This window comes from Hydra viridissima, unplaced genomic scaffold (genome assembly GCF_058129835.1).
Source record: "Hydra viridissima isolate aposymbiotic clone 2 unplaced genomic scaffold, HvirCarnegie_v1 scaffold_7, whole genome shotgun sequence".
Classification (NCBI taxonomy): domain Eukaryota; kingdom Metazoa; phylum Cnidaria; class Hydrozoa; order Anthoathecata; family Hydridae; genus Hydra; species Hydra viridissima.
In genome coordinates, this window is record NW_028324306.1 from 6295310 (window position 1) to 6322412 (window position 27103).

General features: G+C 27.4%; 3 protein-coding genes across 3 annotated transcripts; 1 reads left to right on the forward strand and 2 right to left on the reverse strand.

The window, feature by feature from the left end:
• Positions 1 to 379: 379 nt before the first annotated feature.
• On the forward strand, positions 380 to 7166 carry LOC149885868 (uncharacterized). The gene is made up of 2 exons (XM_090094466.1): positions 380 to 524; positions 6767 to 7166. Exon 2 carries the CDS (start codon positions 6772 to 6774, stop codon positions 7021 to 7023), a length of 252 nt encoding a protein of 83 aa, XP_089950592.1. The 5' UTR covers positions 380 to 524; positions 6767 to 6771; the 3' UTR covers positions 7024 to 7166.
• A 4057-nt stretch (positions 7167 to 11223) lies between these two features.
• On the reverse strand, positions 11224 to 19159 carry LOC145184483 (D-aminoacyl-tRNA deacylase 2-like). Its single transcript, XM_090093951.1, has 7 exons — positions 19010 to 19159; positions 18317 to 18386; positions 14641 to 14738; positions 11824 to 11861; positions 11617 to 11683; positions 11441 to 11495; positions 11224 to 11359 (listed from the first exon to the last, which is right to left on the reverse strand). The coding sequence occupies exons 1-7, from the start codon at positions 19100 to 19102 to the stop codon at positions 11289 to 11291; spliced, it is 492 nt and encodes a 163-aa protein (XP_089950077.1). The 5' UTR covers positions 19103 to 19159; the 3' UTR covers positions 11224 to 11288.
• A 67-nt stretch (positions 19160 to 19226) lies between these two features.
• LOC145184482 (cytoplasmic phosphatidylinositol transfer protein 1-like) lies at positions 19227 to 26265 on the reverse strand. Its single transcript, XM_090093949.1, has 9 exons — positions 26160 to 26265; positions 25812 to 25960; positions 23943 to 24039; positions 23326 to 23397; positions 22666 to 22764; positions 22367 to 22426; positions 20413 to 20508; positions 20274 to 20337; positions 19227 to 20188 (listed from the first exon to the last, which is right to left on the reverse strand). The coding sequence occupies exons 1-9, from the start codon at positions 26208 to 26210 to the stop codon at positions 20100 to 20102; spliced, it is 777 nt and encodes a 258-aa protein (XP_089950075.1). The 5' UTR covers positions 26211 to 26265; the 3' UTR covers positions 19227 to 20099.
• Between the last annotated feature and the right edge of the window lie 838 nt (positions 26266 to 27103).

The window sequence follows — 27103 nt, forward strand, 5'->3', positions numbered from 1 at the left end:
TAAATTTTTTAATTGTCATGCTATTAACATGATGTTAACAAATTGTCTTCGTGTAATTTGACATGGTTTATGTTAACAAATTGTTAAAGCCATGTTTATTACATGAAGATTCAGTATTGGATTTATTGATATTCTCAAATAATTATTGTGTTTGTTAAATAAATTTCTTTAAATTTTTAAACGTGATAAATTTAACGAAACAATTGAGTGAAAACGAAACTTGACACACTTGAACTCGAATTATTAGATAAATTTAATAATTTTATGATTTGATCGAAATATTGTATCGAAAAACTTAAACAAAATTTCGAAAAACTCGAACTCGCCTTAGTTGAGGAACTCGCATGTGCTTATTATAGATTTATTATTCGACATAATTCTCGGAAACGTTTTTTTCAGAGAAAAACTTTTTAGAATTTCAATAGCCAATTGTCGTAAAAATACCAATGAGTTTGGCAAAGCAATTAAAAAACGTTTCTCGCTGGATAAAAAGGTAAACAAAACGTTTCTCGCTCGATTAAAAGGTATATAAGACGTTTCTAGCTCTAAAAAGGTATACTTTTGATTAATATATATAATTAATATTTTAGATCATCCTATCCTATTCTAAGAACCACTATTTGCATTTCGAACAATCTTTAATGAATATCTAAGAGAATATATATTATTTGTTAATACTATTATATATTATTAATGTACTTTGTAGTTAGACTTATCTTTATGACATCCAATATAACATAAACAATAAATCATTTTATTTAGTAAAATATCTTTTTAGTTGGAACCTAAGTAATTATTAGAAGAAGAAAAAAAGTGAACAAACCTAATTTTACTAAAAACAAGTATTTTACATTTTTCAAAGTTAACAATAATTTAATAAATATTAAAAATTTCATGCAGTATATAAAAATATATTTAGGTCTAAATACAAGAATCGAACTTGGAATGTATTTTGGTGTAATGTAGGTCTAATTTATAAACTGTCAAATTTAATAGAACTTACTTTTTGTACAGAAACATAGACGAATATGAAGCTTTCAGAAAGGCCATTTTTTATTCAAAATGGAAGATAGCATTATATTTTTTGTCTGTTTTAAGTTCTTGGAGGAATCTGCATAAAACCGTTGTCAGTGCATGAAAAGATGGGTTGTTTTTTTAAGATTATAGACGGGATTCTAACTAAAACCAACTTATTAACATGTCTGCTGCAGGGGTAACGTGGGACAGCTACTTGTAAGTAGAAGATTCAGCGTGTTTTTGATTTTGTCGCGCAAAACAACCGTTTTTTAAATATCCTGAATATTTATTCTTATAATTATCAATCCAACGAAATTTTTTTAAAAATGTAACTTTTTTAAAAAATGTAAGATAAAAGCCCTTTGCAATATGTACATTGCAGACAAGACATTGTAGTCTTTTAAAACCCTTCTTACCTGATGGGATACTTATCAATCCGGTTTATGATGGCACTGATTAACCTGAGTTAGACAACTAAAGACTTTCTCCATTATCCTGGCTTACGTTTGACATATCCTGATTCTTTTAAACTGTGTTGCTCTTTTCCTTCGTGTTTGGCTTCGATTGTCTGAAATAGGATTATGTCGGTACAAAACCTATTTCAAAAAATTGTCATTTTTTGTATGCAATCTGTAATTTCGGTCTATTCACTAAACAAAATATTAAATTCTATAAGCTTGCTATGTATATATAAGCTTGCTTTGTAAGGGCTAAAAGCTGAGGATTTATGTTCCTAACTAATACCCCATTCACACCAACTAAACCGAGTTTTAATAACACTCGCTTTTAAAACGGTGTTCAGTTTAAACCTTTTTTTAACTATTATCCTTGCCACACCAGAATAAATCTGGTTTATTTTTACGAAACCAAATAAAACTTAAATTTGCTAACTCAAGTAAATATTCTTTTATATAATACTTCGGTCTACATTTAAGTATTTTTTAAAAACAAAAAAAAAAAGGAAAGTTTACGAAATAGAGATATCGATTTTCAAAGATAACGAAGAAAAAGTTGTTATTTAAACACAAATTAAACTTATAATACTCATAAATATATGCTTAATGGTATCATATATGGTGTAAGAGAGATAAAAAGAGAGAATATTAATATAAAATGTATATAAATAATTTCGTTCGATTTATATATATATATATATATATATATATATATATATATATATATATATATATATATATAATTATCATTATTATTGTTGTTATTATTATTAATATTATTATTATTAATATTATTATTATTATTATTATTATTATTATTATTTTTATCATTATTATCATTATTATCATTATTACTATTATTATTATTATTATCATTGTTATAATTATCATTGTTATCATTACTATTATTATTATTATTATAAATACTTAAACCTTTTTGTGTATATATTAATATAAGTTGTGGTTAAAAATTTTTTTTTTACATTTTTCTCAAAAACCCATTTTCTTAAATATTCAAGAGGGTATTGATTATGATAAAACAGAAAATAAAGGTGGTTTTAAAAGTTGAATCACTTCTGGATCAAATGATTTCTTTTTGGTTGAAGTTTTTTTTCTATAACTACTGATAAGTGGATCTGAGGAACAAAGAAGCCTTCTTAAAACATCCATGTTAGTTTTTTTTCCGGAACATTTGCGTGAAAAATACTCTTGAAATTTCTTAAAATCGTTGTTGCATGATCCAATAGGTAATTAAAATTCTCATACAAACTCATCTCCATGTGATAAAATACAATGTAAATTTTGTGGCATATAATACCATGAATAGAATTCTACATATCTATTTGCAACACTTACACAATACACTTGGAAAGCATCTGGATCAATTTGCAATCTTGAGGATAACAACAAATGTAATCCAGAACAACAAATGTAAATGTAACAACATAATCAATCCAGAAATGCTGGATTCTATTTGAGCATTCTCAAAAAACTTTCTCCCAGTATTTCCATCATTCGATGTACCTGAACCACTCGACTTAGGGACATCAATAACAACTCCAAGTTGTTCTTTTATTTGTCCTTGTATTTTTTTCTTTTTTAATTTAACAGAAACCTTATCCTTCTCTTAGTTCTTGCTGTTCTCTTCAAAACGAACTTTAGAGCTTTAGCATATATGCCACCTTTGTCGAAGATGCTTCATGAAAGTAGATAATTTATTATTTGCAGTTAAATTCATGCCATTTACAACTGTATCCAAAATATTAGGATCAGCTAACTTCAAGTTTTCTTGTATTACATATGAATAAATATCAATATATTTCATGCTTTATCTAAAAATATAAATGACATTTACACATTTACAAAATATTATAAATGGGTATTTTAAGATGCATAATTATTGAAATAAGTCTTTAACACTAAACTAGTCTCACTAAGACCCAATTATTACATAACCATTTTCAATAAAACGCATATAATGTTTTAGCCACATAAAAAGGGAAACATCATTTAACTTGTAAAAATCATTAACCAAGACCATGCAGACATCTGCGGACAATAAATCAAATTTATATTGATAATGTACATATTGGACAACATAGTTCATGTCTCAAATTACTGGACCATCTTGGACCGGAAAAGTATTCGAATTTATGAGTGAAATTTTGACTTAAAAAAGTACTTTAAATACGCCATCATTTGAAATCAATTTATTTGACATAACTTAAGTGCAAAATAGTGTTGCAATAGCTCATTTGAAAGGCAATACTTGAATTATGCAGTAAATAGAGAGGTTTAAAAATTATTAATTATTTTATGCTTATTAGTGACACAAAAAATATCAAATTTGAAAAAATGTTTTGAAAAAAAAAATTAGAAAAAACTTTTTTATCAACAGCTTCAAATGCAAACGGCATGATAATTATACAAAAATATATACATTTTACAAAAGCTGGATGTTTAAGCTATAAAATGGTATACAATGATGTCATTTTTGAGGATGTTTTTTTTTTTTACTTTTGTCCACCACCTGACCCACTGTGCACTACCATAATGAACCGAAACTTTCATTAGGTTTTTTTTAGTTTAGAAGACTTGTTTTTTATTTAGTATGGGATCATGACAATTTCCTGATTATATTGGTGTTTTAATCGTTTGTGGTTAAATAAATTTTCAATTACTACATTTTGGTAATTTTGATTTAAATCACGTGACATGATTGATTCAATTTACTATTCTGAAATCAATCTTTAAGCGAACTTTAAATTAAAAAACTTTTCACGCGTTCTTCTTTTAATTAAATCATATTACATACTGATCGTTTAATTGCTTCATATCCAATAGTTCAAAACAAAAACAAAGCGAAAATGCACTTTAAAGGATTTATACATACATACACTGCAGACCAAAAGTTTCCGGACACTTGATATTTTTATATAAAAAGCTAAAATCTATCTTGTATCGTTAAATTAATCAATAATATTAACTTACAATACTTAAACTTATTAGTTTTAAGTGTTTATGTAAGTTTGAGGTCAGTAATTGGGTAAAACTGACCTCAAACTTACATAAATAAGTTTGTTTTTTTAATTGCTTATTTTAACTTGATATATAGCGTTACATTACTCTTAAGAGTTTGGTCTTGTTAAAGTTATTTATTTGTTGAAACATGAAGTAAATATTTATAATGTAATGATAGCCGACTAAAATGATTAAGAATATTTAGTTTTGTTTAGTTTTCATTTGGTATTAATGACGGGTGCATTAAAATATCTTCAAAAAAATTTTATAATTCGACTATTTAATCAAAAATATGGGTAAAAAACCTTCTTTAAATGTTGCAAAACGTTCTGAAATAATTACATTACATAAAGAAAAATATTCATTTTACAAAATTTGCAAAAAATTAAAAGTTGCCAGAAGTACTGTACAAGATACCATCAAACGATGGAAAGAAACAGGCATTTTTGAAGACAAAAAAAGATCTGGTAGACCACCGAAGACAACAAAAGCAGAAGATAATAGTATAATATTGATGAGTAAAAGAAATCGAAGACATTCAAAATCCATTTCATTAACCACTACGAAACGACGTCTTAGACAAGCAGGGTTTTCTGGCCGTATAGCGGTCAGAAAACCGTTGCTACGGTTTAGAAATAAAAAGAAAAGGTTACAATGGGCTATAGACCACCAAAATTGGACAGAAGAAGATTGGGGAAAAGTACTATGGACCGACGAGTCCAAACTTGAATTGCTTGAGCAAAGACGTAGAATTTACATCAGAAGAACAACAAAAGAAAAAATGATCCCAGAGTGTTTAGTGCCGACAATCAAGCATGGTGGTGGGTCAGTTATGGTATGGGGATGTTTTTCTCCAGCTGGTGTAGGTGACCTAGTTAAAATTGAGGGTATTATGAAAAAAGAACAATATAAAACAATTCTAGAAAACAATGCTATACCTTCTGGCTTAACAACTATTGGTCGTGGTTTTGTTTTTATGCAGGACAATGACCCTAAACTCACCTCAAAATTATGTAAAAACTATATAAAGGAACAAGAGGATAATGGTGTCCTAAAAAACATGACATGGCCGGCCCAATCACCAGATTTGAACCCAATAGAGTTACTGTGGGAAAAATTGGACAGAAAGGTCAGACAAAAATGCCCAACATCCAAAGAGCACCTGTAGCAGATATTAGAAGAATCCTGGTTATCAATTACACCCGAAATAATAAATTAATTAATTAATAGGATGCCACGGATCGCAAAAAAAGTGATAGAAACTCGTGGGTTATTTTTTGACGAAAAGACAGTTTAATAATAATAGTGTTGTTAATTTTTTTTTTTATTTCATTTTTCGTCTTTTTTTTCTTTTCTTAAATAGAAACTATATGTATCTTTCATAAAATAAATATGATATTTGAATTTTTTTGAAATAATTATGGGAGTTTTAATTAAAAAATTAGACAAAATCCAAGTGTCCGGAAACTTTTGGCCGGCATTGAATGTATAAATCTTTTAAAGTGCATTTTTGCTTTGTGCTTTCTATTGCAACAAGAAATCCAATACAGTTTTTCTTTTTGTTATGTGGATTTCTTTAGCATTTTAATGTTTAAGGCCAGCTATGTACGCAACAACTAAATAAAAAATTTTTTTATAGAAATTTTATAAAAAACTTAAATATAAATATATTTTAAATACGTTTTTACTACGTCAAATAAAGTTTTCAAATGTTTTTTTTTTTTTTTTTTTTTTTTTAAATCACTTACTGAAGCCTTTGGCTATTTCTTAATTCTTATTTGGCTATATTTATTTAAGCTTTCAGCGAAGTAAATATTCTGGGTCGTACTAACATGGCTTCGTTTAACTTTAATATTTGCCTCCCCTCTTTCATTTTTACACGCTTTGACATTTTATATTGGATTCCTTGTGTTGGGCGTAGGGATTTTTATTTTAGTTTGTTATTGTGTAAAATTTATGATCGATTTTGGGTGATCAGATTGTTACAAATGGCATCTTCTCTATATTTCCGATTAGAATTAGCTTCCTCACAAAACGAACAAGTAAAGCTACACATACACACACAAAAAAAAGTTAGCTTCAGTTATAAAACTAAACTCTCGAAAACAATAACTTTTTTATAACAAAAAGTAAAATATGAGAACTTAACTTTAAATGTGTTAAACTTTTTTCTAGGTTACACACTAATTCCTATATACATAGAAAAGTGCAACAACTAAATAGCAACATCCTCCATTGAAATATCAAATAAAATGTTGGATTTTTTATTTCAGACATCATGGGATTGTTTCTTCTAACTATGTTCGTATTTCTGACCTCCTTTTCCTCTACTGAATCTGGATTACTTGGATACGCGGTATGCCAATCAGGTTGCAATGCCGTGTGGGTGGCATGTGTATCAGCTGCAGGCGGAGTTGCAGGAGTGTCAACTGGTGGTGTTGCGGTTCCTGCAGCAATTCTTGCCTGTAACGTTGCGCAAGGAGCATGCATGGCAGCTTGTGTAGCAGCTGGGTTGTCACCTACCCCTTAAAATGAAAGCAAGTGCGTTTGTCATGAAACTATTTTCTTAATTATTCCTGTAACCTTACAGTATATGTTAAACTTTTCTGCATATACACGGTGTTTGGCTTTATTTTAAATAAATATTTTTCATAATTAAAAAAACGAAGTAAATTTGTAATGTCAAAAAAAAAGTCTTCGCTTTAAAAAATGTATAAGTAACCATTCTAACCAAACCATGTCTCAACTTTTGCACAAAGGGGATTCTTTCCTAACAGTTTAAAATGTGCTTGAATAAAATTTTTATCATCGAACATCAAATTAATAATATAACGCGAGTAGCAAATAATATCGGCGCAATACTGGATTGATATAAAATATAAACATTTGGCAATATTAGTTCAATATTTGACATATATATTGGACCAATAAGATAGAACAATACTGGTACAAGTTCACTTTTTATATTGGATAAATATTGCTCTAGTATTGTAATATCAGACCAATATTGCCGAAATGTTGGCTTGAGTAGGAGGAATATTCATATGGAACCAATACAAACTGCCATATTTAAGATATTGGTTCAATGTTGAGTTTTTACATTTTCTTATAAAAATCGACATAAATATATAAAATTTATTTCCAAAGTAAGCAAATTCTTATTTTTTTAAATTCTTACTTTTATTTATATTCGCTTGGGGAAAAACGTATAAAAACTGTATGTTTTTATACGTTTCGCATCAAAGCTACATTCTGATCTGATGAACTCAGTTGACAGAAAAAACCATCAGTAAATTTAACATTCGCTCGTCACTTAGGATTAATAGTTTCTTTTTCACATCGACTGTAGAATTTAAATCTATAATTTCGCTCATCTATCAAATACTCTAAAATTATTATTAAGATTATCTGTTTAATTGATACTGTGAGAATTATTAATCATTTTACATACACTAATATTTCCAAAACTGCTGGTGCAAAATAAACTTTCATTTTTTAGCAAGTCTTGTGATTTTATTTTACACCTTCTCTTAGACGTTTCCGGTTCTTTCGAATGCTTCCTAATTTATTTTCATAAGGTTCATAAGGTTCATAAGGTTCATAAGGTTCATAAGGTTCATAAGGTTCATAAGGTTCATAAGGTTTCATAAGGTTCATAAGGTTCATAAGGTTCATAAGGTTTCATAAGGTTCATAAGGTTCATAAGGTTCATAAGGTTTCATAAGGTTCATAAGGTTCATAAGGTTCATAAGGTTCATAAGGTTCATAAGGTTCATAAGGTTCATAAGGTTCATAAGGTTCATAAGGTTCATAAGGTTTCATAAGGTTCATAAGGTTCATAAGGTTCATAAGGTTTCATAAGGTTCATAAGGTTCATAAGGTTCATAAGGTTCATAAGGTTCATAAGGTTTCATAAGGTTTGCTCGAGCTGCATTCTTTTCTTGTTGTTGTTTAAACATGACGATTTAAACTTACAAAAACTCACTAAATTTATTTAATTTAAAACATATTTTGAAATTATACTACGATACAGAAAATATATAGTTAACAGTTGATAGCTCATTAAAAAAAAGGGACAATAGACAATCATTCCTTTTCTTAAGTCATTGTGCCTCATATATGTATATGGAATATAATCAAGATGAATGTAGAATATTTATTTATTAACAAGTAAACATTGACATAATTGACAAAATATAATTCCGTATCATTTATCAAATTTCATTAGGCTATTGAGTATTCAATACATTTTCTTCAAGTCCAACTTCATTATCAATGCTTTTGCCAACAGTACGATTTTTTCTGTCTTCATCTCGATCGAAAAAGGACAATCAACCCCAAACATCAACATCAAGATTTCATAGTAAGATAAGTAGTAAAAAAATTTTTTTTTTTGTTAAAACAGAACTAACCTACTGCAATTCTATAATATTTCAGTTTGGCAAAAGATTTATTTCGTTTTCTGCCTTGTCCTGAATACAGTAAACTTAGAGGCATTAAAAATAATTCATAAAGTTTCTTGTCATTTGACTGCATTTAATCCTAACAACAGAAGCCAAAGGATTTGTCTATTATTTTCATCAAAAAGAATTTGACCATTATATATATATAAACTTTTCTGATGCTCACTCTTTTTGAACGCTTTCAACGCTTCTTATCAAAGCAAAGAGGCGTCTTGTGAAATTCAATTCTGACGTATTAGAGATGATCCTTTTCGGGTGAAGACCTTATTGACATCCTCCTTTACTTATATTGATCGGAATTTAAAACAACTTTCGTGGCTTAATAAACCGTTATAAGAACATTTTTTGAATAAAAACACAGAAAACATTTCTCTTTAAATTCTTGAATTTTTTTACAAAATACGAAACCAGCATTTGAAAAATGAAAAACTTTAAAACCAAATCGCAATCCCAAACTGTTTGCTTTTTTTCTATAACTCACAACAGAGTTCAATAATAAAAAGCTTTTAAAAGTATTGTTTCATAAATGGCCACAACATTTAAATCACGTAGGAAAGCTTAAACCCTACGTGTTTGTATGTTCATGCGAAGTCATCGGGTTCTCAGAAACATTTTGAACTTATCAACAAATAATTTAAATTCTGTAAAAAAGTTGCTGTTGCTGCTAAGTCATAAACTTCACAACAACAACGATGATTGTAAAAAAGAGAAAAGTCAATAAAGTTACAGGTTATGGTTACCCTAGCAGGCAGGCAATTCAAAGGGTTTCGGTTTTCCAGGGGGTATTTTTCATCAACCCATTTTCATCGCAGGATGGATTTGCTCATTTAGAGAAAATCTATCCTGGGAAACTCATGTATCTCATACATGGCCGGAAAACTGATGTGTCTCGAGTTGAAGATGTGTAAAATGAGATTGCAGGCGTAGCAGTATAATATTGCTCTTTTTAGCCAACTTCATAAATAGGGAACAAATATGTGAGGTGTGGCCATCAACTGTGAGGACACGATGTACGGCTCGCACACGAGTCCTGATATTTAATGGCTGCACATTCGTTGCAAGATGGTTTGTGTTCTCCGAAAAAATGATTTTAAATCATACCAAAAAACAGAAAGGATTCCATCTAGCCTTTATTAATTAGTAGTATGAGCAGTCATTAAAAATTTGGGGTGCTCTTACAGCGCCTTTTTTTACTAATTACAGCTTCTGTTTTCAGGTCAATGGTGAAGCCTGATCTATCGCAGTGAAATAGAAAAGCTTTCAAATATTTGATTTCAGCTCATTTATTAATTAATAAATTTAGCTGTGCTGTCTCTCGTGTGGAAGTTTAGAAAAGTCTACTTTGGTTAATTAAAACAAACAAGTGCTATTTGAACGACTTAAGACGGAATCGAAAAGGGCCTGGAGAACACTCATCATTAACAATCCTGAAATTGGTTATAAGTCTCTGTCTCTCTCTGTGTCTCTGTCCCTCTCTCTATGTGTCTCTGTCCCTCTTAAATTGACAAATAAACAAATAAACTTGATAACTTCGCTTTTATCTTTCCTATTATATTTTTCTTTTTTCCCTATCTTTTGTCCTGCTTTTTTTTTTTATTTTTTTTCCTTCTCAAAATTTTATTTTAAACGTTTTATGTGAATTTAATGAATTACATTACTAATGGTATAATGTATAATCTGTGTGAATTGAGGAATTTAATGAATTGTGATTTATAGACGGCACGTAACACTTTCTTAAATTTTCTATTATAGACAAAACTGCAGACAAATAAAAAGCTTAGTGACTTCTTTAACTTTCTTAAATTATTTGTTATAGACAAAACAGCAGATAGTATTTGCTGTTTTGTCAATAACAAGTATATATATATATATATATATATACACACGAACTGTTTAACATTTATATATATATATATATATAAATGTTAAACAGTTCGTTATGAATTATTTTTTTAACTTTGTTGTTGGAATGGTTAGGTTTGATATGTCACCGCCCACTATTTTAACAACTTTTGATATTGCCTCGATAATTGCAAAACATTTTTTAAAATCAACTCTAAAATCAAACCATAAATTTATCACACCTGTTGTCACGTAGATTAGACACACAGGGTTAGGGTTAGGCTTAAAAACCTGACAGTGCTCAATAAATTGCGAACATCTTTAAGTGCGCTCACCTCCCTTGGATTTGTTCAATCTTGACTATCCCATCTAGTTAACAATTTATGCTTAAGAATACTTAAATGCCCAAACAACCAATACTGAGCTTTGTAAGCAACTAAGCAACTAAGCAACTTTGTATTTAATAACACTGTCGGGATAACATAACAAGTTACATGTCTATTATGTGAGTGTAAGGGCCATTAGTTTCCATGCTAAGGACTTGAAGGTTTCCGTAAGTGCCTATTCAATAATAGCATAAGTTAAAACAACAAGAAGAAAAATCTAAAAGAAGAGAATTAAGATATGGAAAAAACCATTTACCATTTTTCACGCTGCATTCATTTGGCAATTGTCTTCTGTTCTCTTCAAACAACTGCTACAAGAATTAGTAATATAAACTTCAGTAATAACACAAGGTGACGCATAACAATAACAAATAAAAACAATAAAACAAAAAGTTCGGAAAATTTTTTTTTAATGATTTCTAACTATTATACTTGTACATGATGAACAAATGTGTTATAAAGAACTTCACCATCTTCTTTATCAATGTTGTTATGATATCTAAAAATGTTGTTATATCTAAAAATGTTTTACAATTTTACGGTTGAATAAAAATTTCAAAGAATCGTTATTCTCAAATTTCTGTCATCAAAATATATTAGTAAATATTAACTAATGTAAAGTAAAAAATAAAAGCTAACTGTACAACTTTTCCTTTCACTTTTCCACCTAATGTCGCCTAAAACAACATAACAATATACAGCATGAAATACACAACATAACAATATACAGCATGAAATAAACAGTAGAACAATACCACGAAAATGTTGGTTACAAATTTCGGAGATTTTAAATAATCGGTGTACAAGGTCGTACAAGATTGGGGTTTTGTTCTTGAATTCGAACAATAAAATTTTTCCGGAGAGCAAGGCTCATTTATGTCAAATTCAGTAACTTTTTCTACAAGCAAAAGATCAGCATGAGTATTCTACAGTTATCTCAATGGGAGCAAGAGAATTTCATACTTCTTTTCTTCTCCAATTCTTCATCAGAAACATCTAATTCTCTCAGGATGGATCGTTGCTACTTAACTTACTTGCGAACTTACCGAAGCACTATGATATTTTGTGGTTGAAAGATTATCATTCTTGATTGGGGACACTCTGAAGTCTTTAACAATACTACAAATCTTAGTAACAATTACACCAATATCTGAAACCAGGTTGGACTCGCTGTTTGATTCATCACATTCCTCTTCTATTTCATCATAATCATCTTCCTCTTCAGTTGAATCATCAATTATATTATCATTCATTTTATGAGGTTTATAAAGCATATCACAAACACAAAATGGATTGCATGTGCAGGCAATGTGAATGGGGCTAGTCTCTTTTCAAATTTCATGATTACACTCGCACCTCAGTGACTGTTGCCGTTATGTAATCGTCCAAATCCAACTTGAATTTAATGGCTTTTTTAGTGTTCATGCTTCCATGTACACGAATCATTCCAAGAGATTGGAAACCATTTAAACCATGTAAGTTCAGATTCATGTAACAACGGTTTCTGGTTGAAGCGGATTCGTCAAAACTAATAGAAAAGGAACCTCTTTCTTCTTGAATCTTTTGAATTCCTTTGCTCAATAATGGTTTTACCATACCCTATCAAAAATTGATCCTTCTGTGGACTTTTTACCAAAGTGTAACTAAAAGATTTAAACCCTCTTCTAACCAGAACACTACTTACAATTTGAAACTTTGGCCATTAACTGCAACCAGTTTCCTTACCACCTCACCAAGAAGTTCTAAAAATCTTTCTTAAAGAAAACATTTTTTATTTAGTTAAGTAAAAGTTGATTTGATCATCATAATAGTTAATTTAACTGTGCGTTTAATGACAAGATTTAAAGTTTGGGTTATGTTTTATGTCCATTTTAAAACAGAAGACATTAAATAGAAACTTTTTTTTTTTTAAAATATGATTAGCATTACAGGAATTTTACATCTTCAAGCAAAAGCAAACTTTGTCTAACAACTAAAATCGCATTCGATGTTTCACCTAAAAGTCAAGTCCTGAAATTGCAAAAGTACTAAAATGTTGATTAAATATCATCTTATCCTTTTCTTACTTTTCCAATCAAAGTAAGTAAACAGGTGAATAAACTTTTTTAAATTTTTATTGAATATTAAAGGATATTGCATTTTTCAAGAATTCTTACCAATATCTAATTTTTAAAACTAAGATTAAGAGTTTAATGTTATGGTCAAAAGATGGAAATTTCAGCATCATGGATGAGCGACTTGCTCAAACTTTCAAACTTTGATCCCAATGGCTGGAGAAAAAAAGTGAAGCCAAGAAGATTTCTACTATTTATCAACTCTGTTTTATAAAAAATAGATTAAGTAAATTAGGTTTAATTTTAAAATATTTTATTTAAAAAATGGGCTTTCTAAATTCAAAGTACTAAACCACCTTCTACATTATTAAAGGGAATGGAGGAACCAAGGGTTGTGGCATTTAAGTTATCTTTACAAAAAAAAAATAATATCTATAGAACTATTTTTTTTCTCTAAGATTAGTTCCTGCCATTTTTAAATAAGTTTCACTGCTGCAAAAATTAGATTTAAAAATGTATTAAAATTAATCATTTTTGGTCTTCTTTTTGACTGTTTTATCATACAAATATTTCTGTCATAACTATCTATGATGTAATTCACGCTTATTGCATGAATGTATCACAGAAAATTATGTTTATGGCATGCATTCATCCCTGTTGCTTGAAAATATACTACCTATTTCAATTAATAAAATTGTATCAAATTCAATATATAGTTTTATAAATTCTTGTTAAATGAAGACAAAATAGAAGTTTAGCATAAAGTACTCTTATGTAAAAAGAAAGAATTACACAAATTATAATTATATTGTTATATAAAATATTATTGATAAATTAATGGTAATTGTAGATATTTGTTTAATCAAATGTTCCATCCTGATACAATTAATTTACTGCAATAATAAAAACCAGACTAAGCATAAAATGTAGAAAAAACAGTGAAATGATTTGTTACATTTTATAAAAGAATGTTGAATTAAAATATATACTCAAGTAATTTCCATTGATCAACATTAAATATGATTAAAATATTTCTTCATTTTTGAAAAAAAATTTTTCATAATTTTCAATTAAAAAAATGTTGGTATAGGTAATGGTATGTGTGTATTTCAAAAGTAGCAACAAATTTATATTTTGTGTACTAAGAAAGGTTTCACACAATAAAAATGCTCTTAAAAGATTTCTTGACATTTTCTTAACATAGTTTAAAATTTATCTTCTGTATCTTCTTAAAAGATAGCTACCATTTTCTTAACATTTTCTTAACATAGTATAAAACTTATCTTCTTTATCTTCTTAAAAGATAGCTACCATTTTCATAACATAGTATAAAATTTATCTTCTGCATCTTCTACAATAAAAGCAACATTACAAGAAATATAGCACAATTAACAGAACTTACTTGAGGCACTATAAGGATATCTCCAGGTAGTTCTAAGATTGAAACTCGTTTATCTCGCTTTTTGCAATAACTTAACTTCACTTCTAACAGACATTTGCCTAAAGATAAATTTTTAACACATTCATGATTTAATATGGGGAGAAGGTTAGAAGAGGGGAAGGGGAGGGAATTTAATGTACTTTTTCACAACTATTAATTCACTTTCTTAAAAAATTGCCTAGAATCAAAATCTTTCAAAAATACAAAGGATTTCAACTCATTACCTTCCTACCAAAAAAATAGAAAAAAAAATTTTGAGAAGAGAAAAGAAAAAAAAAGAAAGAAGTGTAAAAAGAATAGTAACACACACAAAAAAAAAGAAATATAATAACTTAAATTACAAAATTTATTAATGTGCTCAAATAAATAAACTAACTTTAGTTTTGAATTAAAAAAAGTGTAAAATACTGTACATTAAAAATAAATCATATCACCTAAAGGCAATATTTGAGAATATTCTTGAAATAAAACTTTCCAATCTGTTGGATATTATTACATCAAACACAAACTCATTGAAAAAGAAACAATCATGTAAACTCTGCCCTCTTGAAGAAGTACATGTAAATGTAAAGACAAAAGTGGACCAGATAGACAAACAGAAGCTCGCAAGGTTTAAAAGTGGATCAGATAGACAAACAGAAGCTCGCAAGGTTTAAAAGTGGATCAGATAGACAAACAGAAGCTCGCAAGGTTTAAAAGTGGATCAGATAGACAAACAGAAGCTCGCAAGGTTTAGCAGTTGTTAATACTACAAGTTAAAATGGCAGGTCATTTCCTTGCCCATTATTGGTTTCTTAATAATTTTAAAATGAGAATCAAAAAAATTATAGAAATCACAGAAAAACCTTGTGAATTTAAGCTTGCAAATCTAATGAGTGGTTATGAAAAAAAAAAAAATTGTAACAATTGTTTATAAGTATTTTTTTCATTATATTGCCATTAAAAAAAGAAAGCTTCATTTATTGACAGATTGCAGAGACATTCTCTATCAAGAATACTGCAAGTATATAACTTTTGTTGTTGTCAAATATTTGTTACTGAGAAAAATTTATATTAAGAATGGAAGTTTTTGTTTATACTATGTTAAATTACTACCAGTTTGCACATGTGTGTATTTTATGATAGGTGTGTGCATTTGCATGTTATCCTCACTTTTCTTTGAATTTCTGATAAAGGATTGTGTTTGTTATAACATTAAAAAACATTTCAATTTTCTATTACTAAAATTATATCTGGGGATTTGATTATTTGAATTTGAATTGTTTCACCTTTGAAACATTATTTTTAGTGTTAAGGAGTTATTGTTTTCAAATACAGCAATTTTTTAATAACATGTATTTTAACAATTTACTGAAAAAGACTCAATGAAGAGGCTGATTATGTTTCAAATAAACTTGACTATTATATATAGATATGTACCATTTGGTATAAAAAAGATACCAAAACCATTTTCTTTCCATTGAATTCTTTGAAAGTCATGAGTATGCAGAGACATCATGGATATATCAATCTTATTACAACTTAGAAGTTCAACCATCAATTGAAAAGAATATGACCTACCCTAACAACAGCAGCCAAAAAAACAAAAAAATTCTTTAGCATTAAAAGATTGACAGCTTATGACTTTTTTTAAACTTGTATGTAATAGCTTTTTATTTTTCTTTTAATTTCAAAAGACACATGAAAATGAGAATTGTTTCTATTTGGAGAATAAAAAACAAGGCTACTACTATAATTTAAAATGGTATCCTGTTCTTTTAAAAGTAAATGATAATTTACAATAGACCTTTTTTTAGTTTTTCTTTTTAAGTTTTTTCTTCTTAAGTTTTTTCTTCTTAAGTTCAGACATTATTAAAACTATACACTATTAGGGTTCTAACATTTAAATCTTATTGAAAGCACAAGCTTTCTTTAATCAAAAATAAATAATATTACACGTTAGGAAAAAATTATAAAAACAAAAACCCATCATTTTTTTCTTCAGTTAAAGGAGGATGATAGTTTGTATGTGTTTAATGATCATAAATTACTTATGTACAAACTTGAATCTTTAGTAAAATCAACATACATTTACTAGTGGAGATTTATACATAAAATTGCCTAATTTTTATTTTCTTGACATTCACTTGCTTTTTTTTTTTTTTTTTTAAATGTTTGTTCTCAACTCTCACCTCAGCCATACATTTTTATATTAAAGATAAAAACACAACCCACTTTTTGCTTTTAAATGTTTTTAAATAAGATTTGCATGTGATTTATAATAAGATTTCTACACAGAGGTTTTCTTTTAGGATGTGACATAAACAATTTTACTCTATTGCAATAAAAAATTCTGATTTTAAAATAGAGGTTGTTAGTAATATACCAAAGATAACATAAAATTGGTTTCAAAAAAGAAACTATGTGAAATTAAAAACAATAAAAACTACCAATATACATTGTAACTGTACGAAAAATACTTTCGGTGTACTTTATGAACAACAAATAATATACATACAGAAAAAAGGGCAAAACCATTTAGCTAGTTAATGTCTTTAATTATTGTCTAATAATTATTAATGTCTTAATAATAGTTAATATCAATAATTATGATAATTATTGATAATTATTGTTAATTTTGTTTGTATTTTTACTTTATTGTGGTATAACAAATAACATTTTGGCAAAAACAATCTTAACTGAGCATTTTAGTTTTTTATATAGGAAGACACAAGTTAAGAAAAAGAAAATAGATAAACCTGTTGCAGTAAACCTTTTGGAATTGCAAAATATTTTTTACAAAGGATTGTTTTTTTAAAAGGTAAAACTTTGACTTATGAAGACAAAGTCTTAATTTAACAACCCAAATCCAGGGCTGCTATCCACATCATGTGACAAAAATATGGACGGACCTATAAGCACTTATATACTTAATTATGCTCTAGTTAAACACTTGAGGCATGATATCAAAAATATTTAAAAATTCTGTAAGCCTCCATGCTTTTCCTATCTTAACATTTAATTGGATCTCTTTTTTTTTTGATCACTGCCCTTTTTTTGAGACTGGCAGGTGCTGATTATATAGTACCTTGACATTGAGTTCCAAGCATGAATAACAAATGACTTTAGTGACTTGACATTTGAGTGGGTCTTTTTGCAAGCTTTATTCTCAGCTATGCTCCACACACTATAGTGCAGGGGATCAGGTCAAGGCTGGATGGTGGCCAAAAGTCATCAGGTCAGAAATTAGGCCTAATGTCCTTAATATTCTGTAGGGTTTTTCTGAACATGACAGGGTGCATTATCCTGGTGAAAGATGTAACTGCTCTCTCAGCACTGTCACATATTTTCACTTTGCAAAATGTGGTTTTAGAAATACAAACAACTTCACTTGCAGGTGAATATTCGTTAATCAGATTTAAAACTTCATTTCTTTTGTATTGTAAAACTTTTTACTCAAATCTCTTTTATTTGCATTTTTTTTCGAATCTAAGACGTTTTTTAACATTAATCAATAAAAACAAGTTTCTGAAACTTTTTATTTACATCAAAAAACCTAGCTAAAAATTAGTCTGTAAATCGCTGCAACACCCTGTGACTCTTAGTTATCATACTTATGGATCTACAAATTAACTTAAGAATAGAAAAATTAACTCACTCAACTTAGGAATTATATCTGAGTTTGCACCCTTCATAAAGCAAATAAAAATCACCATTCCATTTGAAATCTAAAATTATTGAAAACATTGAAATATAGAAATGAATTGTAAAATTGTCATACCATAATGTTTATTACTATTTTAATGACATCAAGTTGTTGTACATTTTCAGATTTCATTATTCTTCAGTTGCCATGAGGAAAATTCATATTATACAAAAGTTATTAAAAGCTCAATATTATTACATGAAAGCAAAATTTACTTTTTTCAAAATGTAGCAAAACTTGGGTGCAAAGTGCAATAACTTTATAATTTTTTTTGGGGGGGGGGGGGGGGGGGGAGGAGGAGGTCATTTTGATATGTTTTTTAAAACTTTATTTAGATGCTATTTATCATTTTCAACTTGATAAAAGCAAGACTTAAAACAAAATAAGACAAAAAAAGCTTAAAAATTAAACAAAAAAATTAGTTTTACAGCTAGTTACAAAAATTATAAAACAATAGCAATAACTTTCTTAGACACAACAAAGATAAGAAAAATAATAAATAGCTTTTCAGATAAAAATATTGCAAGGACACACTTATCAGAATCTCATAGTTTAGTTAATAGCAAGTAAGTGAAGACCAAGCAGCATCATTAACAAAATACGAAACAATTTGAAGAAAAAACTGATAGTAAATAAATATTTCACCTCAACATACTCAGCAGGTTGCTCTTCAGTAGCAGGCTTCACAATTAGGCGTGCTGATATACATTGCTGTAATACAACTCGTGATGTATTCATTAGGAAAAGTAAGATACTTAAAAATGAAAAAACTGCATTTAAAATTCAATGATAGAGACTTCATGAAATACACCAAATTCACCACCCATTTATTAAAAAAAAACAACAAAGAAACAAACTCATGTCAGAACTGGCCAGTATATTTTATATTATCTAAAATATGAAATACAAAGTGCAAGAAAAAAATACCTATAGGATAATTATTTGTCATAATATAATCAAAACTATTACAATCTTATTTAAATACAAACTAGGTATTTACATTGAGCCAAATACATACATGCAAATAAACTAGTAACATGTGACTTATTGTCATGCATATTTGAGTTGTCTATTTAAAATTGGCCATCAACCATCAAAAATAATTTAAAAAATTCAAATAAGAGCTGAAAAATGATTTCATATAATTTACTAACATACTCATCTAAAAGCATTGTGATACTTGCTTTCTATGTCTTTGCATTCTTACTTTCTATGTCTTATTTATTTGCATTCTTATTTTTGAAATACAACAAATTAAAAATCAAAATAATATGGAGAAAATCATGAATTAAACCATCATGAGATGAGACATGATCAAGATTTTATGTCAATTATGTAATATAATAAATGAAAGTATCATATAATTCTATACTTTTGATTGAAGTTTGATTTATCAATCCCATTTAGTGTTAATGATTGAAGGGTCAAATATCAATATTTATCATATTTTGATGACTGAAGCATATACATCAATCCACCAAGTTTGTAAAGTAAATTTTGATAAAAATGCTAACTGTATGACAGATGCTATGTCTCAACAACAGAAGCATAAATGTTATACTTCAATTACTGAAGCATATACATCAATTCAAAGATTAGTAAGATATATTTTGAAAAAAACATTAACTATATAACAGCAGCTCTTTTCTAAACTTGCAATTGAAGCCTTCAATCTTACGAAAAATATTTTTCATTTCATTCTCATCATGTTGTTTAAGTGGTTAAAACATTATTTTTATACACTGGTCTTATCACCAACCACTTTCTTGTTTGTTTCTTCTTGCATGTACTTTTCATATTGACGAACATCATCAAGCGTCATGTCTGAAAAATTTTTTTTTTAATTTTTTTATATCAAATTTATTTATTTGTATAGAACAAAAAAATTTCAAATAACTTTTACTCTTACCAAACCAATCATCTATCCAGGCAAAAGCTTGTCTATGTCCCAAAAGCAAAATGTCTTTAATTGCCTGAAAAATGAGAGAAATGGTAATTTATTTTGATTCACATTAAAATAGCTTTCTGTTTTTCATATCAACACATACATGGTGAACAAAGTTCTCCACACGCCAAGCCAATCCCCAAACATTAAATTCAACAGTAACAAGTTTATACGAGCACATTATTGGTGTAGTGCACATCTACAATGAAATTTAAATGTATTATGTAAAATCATTATATATATATATATATATATATATATATATATATATATATATATATATATATATATATATATATATATATATATATATATACATATACATATAAATACATATAAATACATATATATACATATATATACATATATATATATATTAAATGATTTAAATCTGCTATGTCTAAATAAAATATTAACTTTTTAAATTTTCATTTATGTTATCATAAATTTTTGAACAAAAAATAAATAAATAAAGAACAACACATTTCTCATATTAAAGTCTTACAAAACTAAAAAAATATATAGTGGAGTTGTTAATACTACAACTGTACATATGCATACAATACATATGCATTACATAAATGATCACAAGCCAGATTAAAATGTTGTAAAGAAGATTTCCATTATTTGGCCATGTTTTTCATTAAACTGTAAACAGTTTTAAGCAATTTTTTGTCCAAGCCACCTTTAAATCTTTGTGTGACTATTAATTTTACTAATTCAGTTTTTCTAAGCTGATTTCTTATTATGAAAGATTTGAATTTAACTTTTTTTTCCCCTTTTACTTACTGGGAAATTTTGGCAAAACTGCATAATCTGAAACACTGCAAACACACGCCAGCACTTTAAAAAATTTTTTTTCCTTTTAATTTTCTTGTTAGTTACTATTAATTGCAGAAATATAATTTCCTGTTACTTGAAATTCAGAATTATTATATTCTTTGGAATACTTAACCATTTTGAGTTTAATTTAAGTTGTATAAATCAATCTTTTTTTAAAAGATATTTTTTAGAGAGGTGAAATTCTAATGAATTAGAAATTTTCTCAATTTATGTAAATGATTACTTGTTGACCCTTTCTAAAACATCTTAATTGGTTTGTTTGGTATGTTTACAAAGTTTCTTAACTAATGTTGCTTCAGTTTTTGATATTTATGACAGAAAAAATTAATGTAAATTCATAGATTGAAAACTAACTGCTAAATATTACAAACCACTGTAATATTCTAGTGTTAACACATCTAAAAAATTTCAAAAATATATGGCAACTCTTATTTTTATTTAAATTTTGGAAGGAAAAGATGTTACTGATGAAACACCTGCTACAGCTTATAGCCTTAAAAAATTTAAATCATTTTTGATACAAGCCACTCTTGCCTTGGTTATTGGAATTTCTTAGGAAGAGTCAATTGTAGGTATTTCAAAATTAGAATTCATTAAAATGCTCATTTCAAGGCAAAACTTCACCTCAACCATTGTAAAAATTGATTCATGTAGCATAATTTTTGAAAATAAAGAGATGGTAACGATAAATATTGTGATTTGAAGTGATCTAATGAAGCATTGCAAACTGGTGACCTATACCAGACTTTTAAATATCTTGTTTAAAATTATCCTATTGGTTGATTGTAATTCAACTTCTATCCAACTTTTAATATCAAAAAAATTATCTTGCCTAATCTTTAAACAGATCTTACCAAAGAAGAGATCAAAAGAGACCAAAGTAGATGATTAGAGAATAACAATACTTTTAAAAATTATACAGCTATAAAATGAGTTTGAGGAATTATTAGAACATATTCAACCTCTGAAGCTTTTAATAACAATTTTTTAAGTGAGTAAACTTTTGATTGTACTTGATGAACTGTTTACTATTTAAAATACACAACAATCTTAAAAAACTTTTTCTGAAAAATTCTCTAAAGAACAACCCTTAAAATGTTGTCATTTTTCTGAGTTTAGCTAAATTAATACAATTACTTTACAAAACTAATTTGCAATCCTCTAATGAAACCAGTTTTTGAAAGCATACTGTGAGAGCAGCAAAAATATCTTACCCTCCATCCTTCTGCAAGAGGACCTCTGTTAGTTTTCTTAGATTTAAAGTATCGACAATCCTGTAATAAATATAAATTTGAATGAGGTCCATAAAAGTAAACCATAAAAAAATCATTCCTTATACTGTAAAACAATCCCATATCAACCTATCAGCAACTCCGCTTTTTTTAAAAAAAAAGGAATCTAAAAGATTTGCTAAATAGTTCATGATATACTTGTGTATGTCTTGTAAATTATTACTACAAAAACAAAAAATACCTATTCTTCTTTACTAATGGACAGCAAACACAAAAAATACCTCTTCCACTTTATAATGCTTTTCAGGCAACTTATCAAAAGCTATGTCCATATGCACAATTTCTCTTGAATTAAGTTCTTCACCTTCTAGCTCTAGTACCTACAACATAAATTTGCATAATTAAAATGAATTTAAGGAAAACTCATCCATAATACTGATATTGATTAACAATGATAAAAAATAATTCATGTGCCATTTTAACGATGCCTGAAGAGTTAAAATTCAATACTAATTCCTTTTTTAATCTTATTCTTGTAATAACAGCCAGGTGATTGAGTTTTATAACGAAAATTGAGACCAATTTTAAACCTTACAAACTGACTAAACTACAAGCTTAAATGTAAAAAAAAAAACAAAATATATATTTCATACTGCTACTCTTACAACAAAATGGGAGCATAATTACTGAACAGAACCTAAATTTAACTGTGAAAATTAGTAACTGAATTTTAAACAGAACTTTATATTCTGAAGACTTTATCTTACATAAATGTACCTAATTTTTAAATGGCTACAAATTATTAAAAACAAAACTTTTAAAACAAATTTGTAAAAAATATTATGCATGTGTATACATATATACATGTATGTATTATTTATAAATTACAATAGTGATCTAACATACAGATTATAAAAAAAAAGAATTAAAAAACAAGTCACATTTTCAGAACAGCCATTGTCATTTTTATAACCAGTCTTCACAACAATAGAGAATCTTGGCAAAAATGAACACTTAAAAAAAGAAGTTCTTCATATAATATAATTAGAAATAAAAGTATAAGTATAAGTGTAATTATAAGTATGTATGTATGCATGCATGCATGCATGCATGCATGGATGGATGGATGTATGTATGTATGTATGTATATGTATGTATATATGTATATATATGTATATATGTATATATATATATATAGATGTATGTATATATGCATATATATATTTATACATATATGTATATTTATATATATATTTATATATATATATAAAAATGTATATATAAACATACATACATGAATAAATATATATACATGTATACATATACTCATGCATATATGCATATATATATGTACATATATATGTACACATATATATATATATACATATATACATATACATATATATATATATATATATATATATATATATATATATATATATATATATATATATATATATATATATTTACCAGAAAACAAAAATTAACATTTTCATTATTCATTCTATTTTATTAATTTATCATTTAATTGTTAGGACTAAGAATTTTTTCTACATACACTATATTCAGTAATTGTATAAGGATAGTAGTTCCAAGCTTTTTCTGTGACATAAAATATCTTTGGCACATATGATCGCATCCAAGATGGAAGTTTACTAAAGTTAAAATGAAAACAAATTTAAAACACTTAAATGAATTTTTACCACATCCACTCACTGTAACTGAAATTGGCTTCACAAGGTTACCTGGTTATAGCAAAACTAATTGATTAGGGAATTAAATTGTAAGCAGTCTGTTAACCAGTTTAATTGTTAAATAACAAAACAGATAATCTGCAAGCTTTGCAAAGTTGACTGATTGTTTTCAACCAAAGTCAAAAATTTATAGCATCATTTGTGACAACTGTGAATATTTGTTTGTAAACCAAAAATATGACAGGAATAAGAATGTAAAGCTTTCAGAATTCAATACATTGGCCTGTTATTTAAAATGTACCAAAAAAAAATTATATTATATTTACATATAAAAACTTTATATTAAATTATATTTTAACTATATAAAAATTAGTCAAACTTTAATAGATTTCAAAAATCATTTTAAAAATCCTTGCACCTGTTAATTGCTTCTTCATAAACAACTGATTAAACCTGTTATTTTCATTATTAACTTTCTTTAATACTGTTAGTTATCTTATGACAATCGCTTAGTAAAGATCTGTCATAGAGAGAAAAAAAAAAATTTACATGTAAATATACTTTATTTCATTTAGAAGTTCTTCATTTGAAATAAGTTAAAGCTTATAATATGCACATAGGCAAACAAACAAGCACTAAAAAAACATCTCATAATATGCATATTATATAATCAAGGACATACAGAACCCAGAGTTGTTAGAAAATCTGAAGTTCCTTTAAAAGGGAAGGTATTTTGATTACTAGAAAGAAGAAAATCAGTGAACTATTAGATGGAAAATGTGTTGATTGACTTAAGTTTATTTTTGACACTTGATTGGTACCATCAGCAAGCATTATCAACAACATAAAGCACAAGAAATCATCAGGAAGTGAATGTAAGACTTAAGAAAAAAGTATCAGTGATAACATTAAATCTTACTTGCCACTAAAAGATTGTGTCGCTGTAAAAAAAAAAAAAACTCCTTTTACAACTACATAAAAGGAAAACAATTTTCATGGAACATGAACAAAAAATGTTTTCCATAAATTCAAAATTTTGCAGTTTGGGACAAAAAAAAAGAGTATCTGGGCATGTTGACCACATGTGTTAGTATGTAGCATATGACACACTATGAAAAATGGAAGAGGAAATTTATAGGTTTGAAGATGTTTTTATGGAGTCACAGTTAGTGACTTAGTGAAAATTGATGAAATATGGAAAAAAGAATATTCTCGAAGAAAATACTGGCTCATTTGAACTAAAAATTGTAAGTCAGAACATGATTCTCCAGCAAAATAATGACCCAAAGCACAATCCAAACTATGCAAGAACTTCCTCTTCTACAAATATGAAATTGTTAAACTTAAAATAAAGGTCTCACTACCTAAATCACCTGACTTGTCTTTCATAAATCTTATATTGTGGGATTATTTGGACTAGAAAGATTAAGATCATTAAGCACAAGGCAGCCACCAGTTATTGGAATATGTACTAGAAGCATGAGAATAGCCCAAAAGAGCCTCAAATATTAATAGATTGAACATGAAAACTGTGCAAGATGCAGATAATCTCAATAAAAATAAAATATATTTTTAATGGTTAATAAACTTTTTGTGATTGCTAATTGTGTTTTATTTGTGTTTATGTTTCGCTTTTACCTGAAAAAACAAATGAGGAAATAATTTTTTATTTTAATTGAAGAAAAATCTATCTACAGTCACATATTTGGACAATAGCCTATATAGCTTTATACCTGTTTAAATGAACTCGTTTTTCAGTGTACCTTCCTTCACCATGCTTTGGATGGCTGCTTATTTCATTTACTAAAACTTCAACTCCTTCTCCTTTTTCACTTTGTTCATGACTGTGTTTGTTTATCATATATAGCTGACCAACTTGATACTAATAAACATACATCAGAACATAATCATTAACTAATTACAGCTTAATTATAAGATATTTTAAAATCCTAGTATTTGATTATACACTATCATAATTTAAGTATTATATATATGTATAGCAGATAAACAACACTTAACTAAATAGGTAGACTAGCACACAGCATAAGGAATTTTTTGACAGAATTAACTGTAATTCATACCTCTTCAACTGAAAGGGGCATGCATATTCTGTATTCTTTTGTAATAGGCATCTTTATTGTTAATATGTAAAAATTTGTAAATGTTTGATATATCACAATAGCTAAATGAACATAGTAGATACACATTTAAATAAATATAATACATGCACAAATAAATGTCATAAATACACATTTAAAAAATAATACATAAATTACTTAAATAAATTTAGTGTACGAGTAAACCTATATTACATATACATTATATAACTAGCCACCTTTTACAGTTGAAATTATAAGGCTCTAAATATAATTCTTGATTTCAAAATATCTTTTCATTTAATCATTTTCATCAACCTTTAATTATTTTCATTAGCAAAAAACGTGTTTTTTTAATTTTTTTTTTTTTTTTTTTTTTTCTAATACAAGCGTTTATTTTAGTACCAAACTTTTCCAAAATTTCTATTAGTTATAAACTAGGACCACCATTTGGTTTTAAAGAAAAGATAAGAAAAAAGGCTTATTTTTGTATTATTCAGTTAAAATTATTATAATAAAACTTGTAATTTTAGATATCGTATTAGAAAAGATATCTTATTATAGTCTACCAATTGTTTTCAATTACATTTTTCAATTCCTATTCATAAATAATTTTTAACATCAATAAAAGCACTGAGTCTTTTTTTTAACGCTATTTTTGAAAATGCGCGCAGTAACTCTAAGTAAAAACTGGGATTAAGAAGTGGTGAAATGCTTCTTGATCCCAGTTTTGAATTAAATTAACCGATTAGTTTCAAGCTTAAAATTCTTAATATTTGTTCCAGTAGATTTTTAGTAATTTAATGGATTTGTTAAGCATGATTAATTTTCACTGCTTTTCATCAAGTCCCATTGAAGAAGATTGATATGGTTTATATATGATGAGGAAGATTAACGATATACTTACATCCATATATTTTAACGTAATA

Excerpts from the sequence above, each read along its gene's own strand:
- LOC149885868 (XM_090094466.1), top strand. The coding sequence starts at position 6,772 with ATGGGATTGTTTCTTCTAACTATGTTCGTATTTCTGACCTCCTTTTCC.
- LOC145184483 (XM_090093951.1), bottom strand. The coding sequence starts at position 19,102 with ATGAATACATCACGAGTTGTATTACAGCAATGTATATCAGCACGCCTA. Across the intron at positions 18,387-19,009 it reads AACCTGCTGAGTATGTTGAG|ATTTCAAATGGAATGGTGAT; the intron begins GTGAAATATTTA and ends CAATAATTTTAG. Across the intron at positions 11,496-11,616 it reads CATTTGTTCATCATGTACAA|CAGTTGTTTGAAGAGAACAG; the intron begins GTATAATAGTTA and ends TAATTCTTGTAG.
- LOC145184482 (XM_090093949.1), bottom strand. The coding sequence starts at position 26,210 with ATGCCTATTACAAAAGAATACAGAATATGCATGCCCCTTTCAGTTGAA. Across the intron at positions 24,040-25,811 it reads AAACGAGTTCATTTAAACAG|TAAACTTCCATCTTGGATGC; the intron begins GTATAAAGCTAT and ends TTTTAACTTTAG. Across the intron at positions 22,427-22,665 it reads AGCATTATAAAGTGGAAGAG|GATTGTCGATACTTTAAATC; the intron begins GTATTTTTTGTG and ends TATTTATTACAG.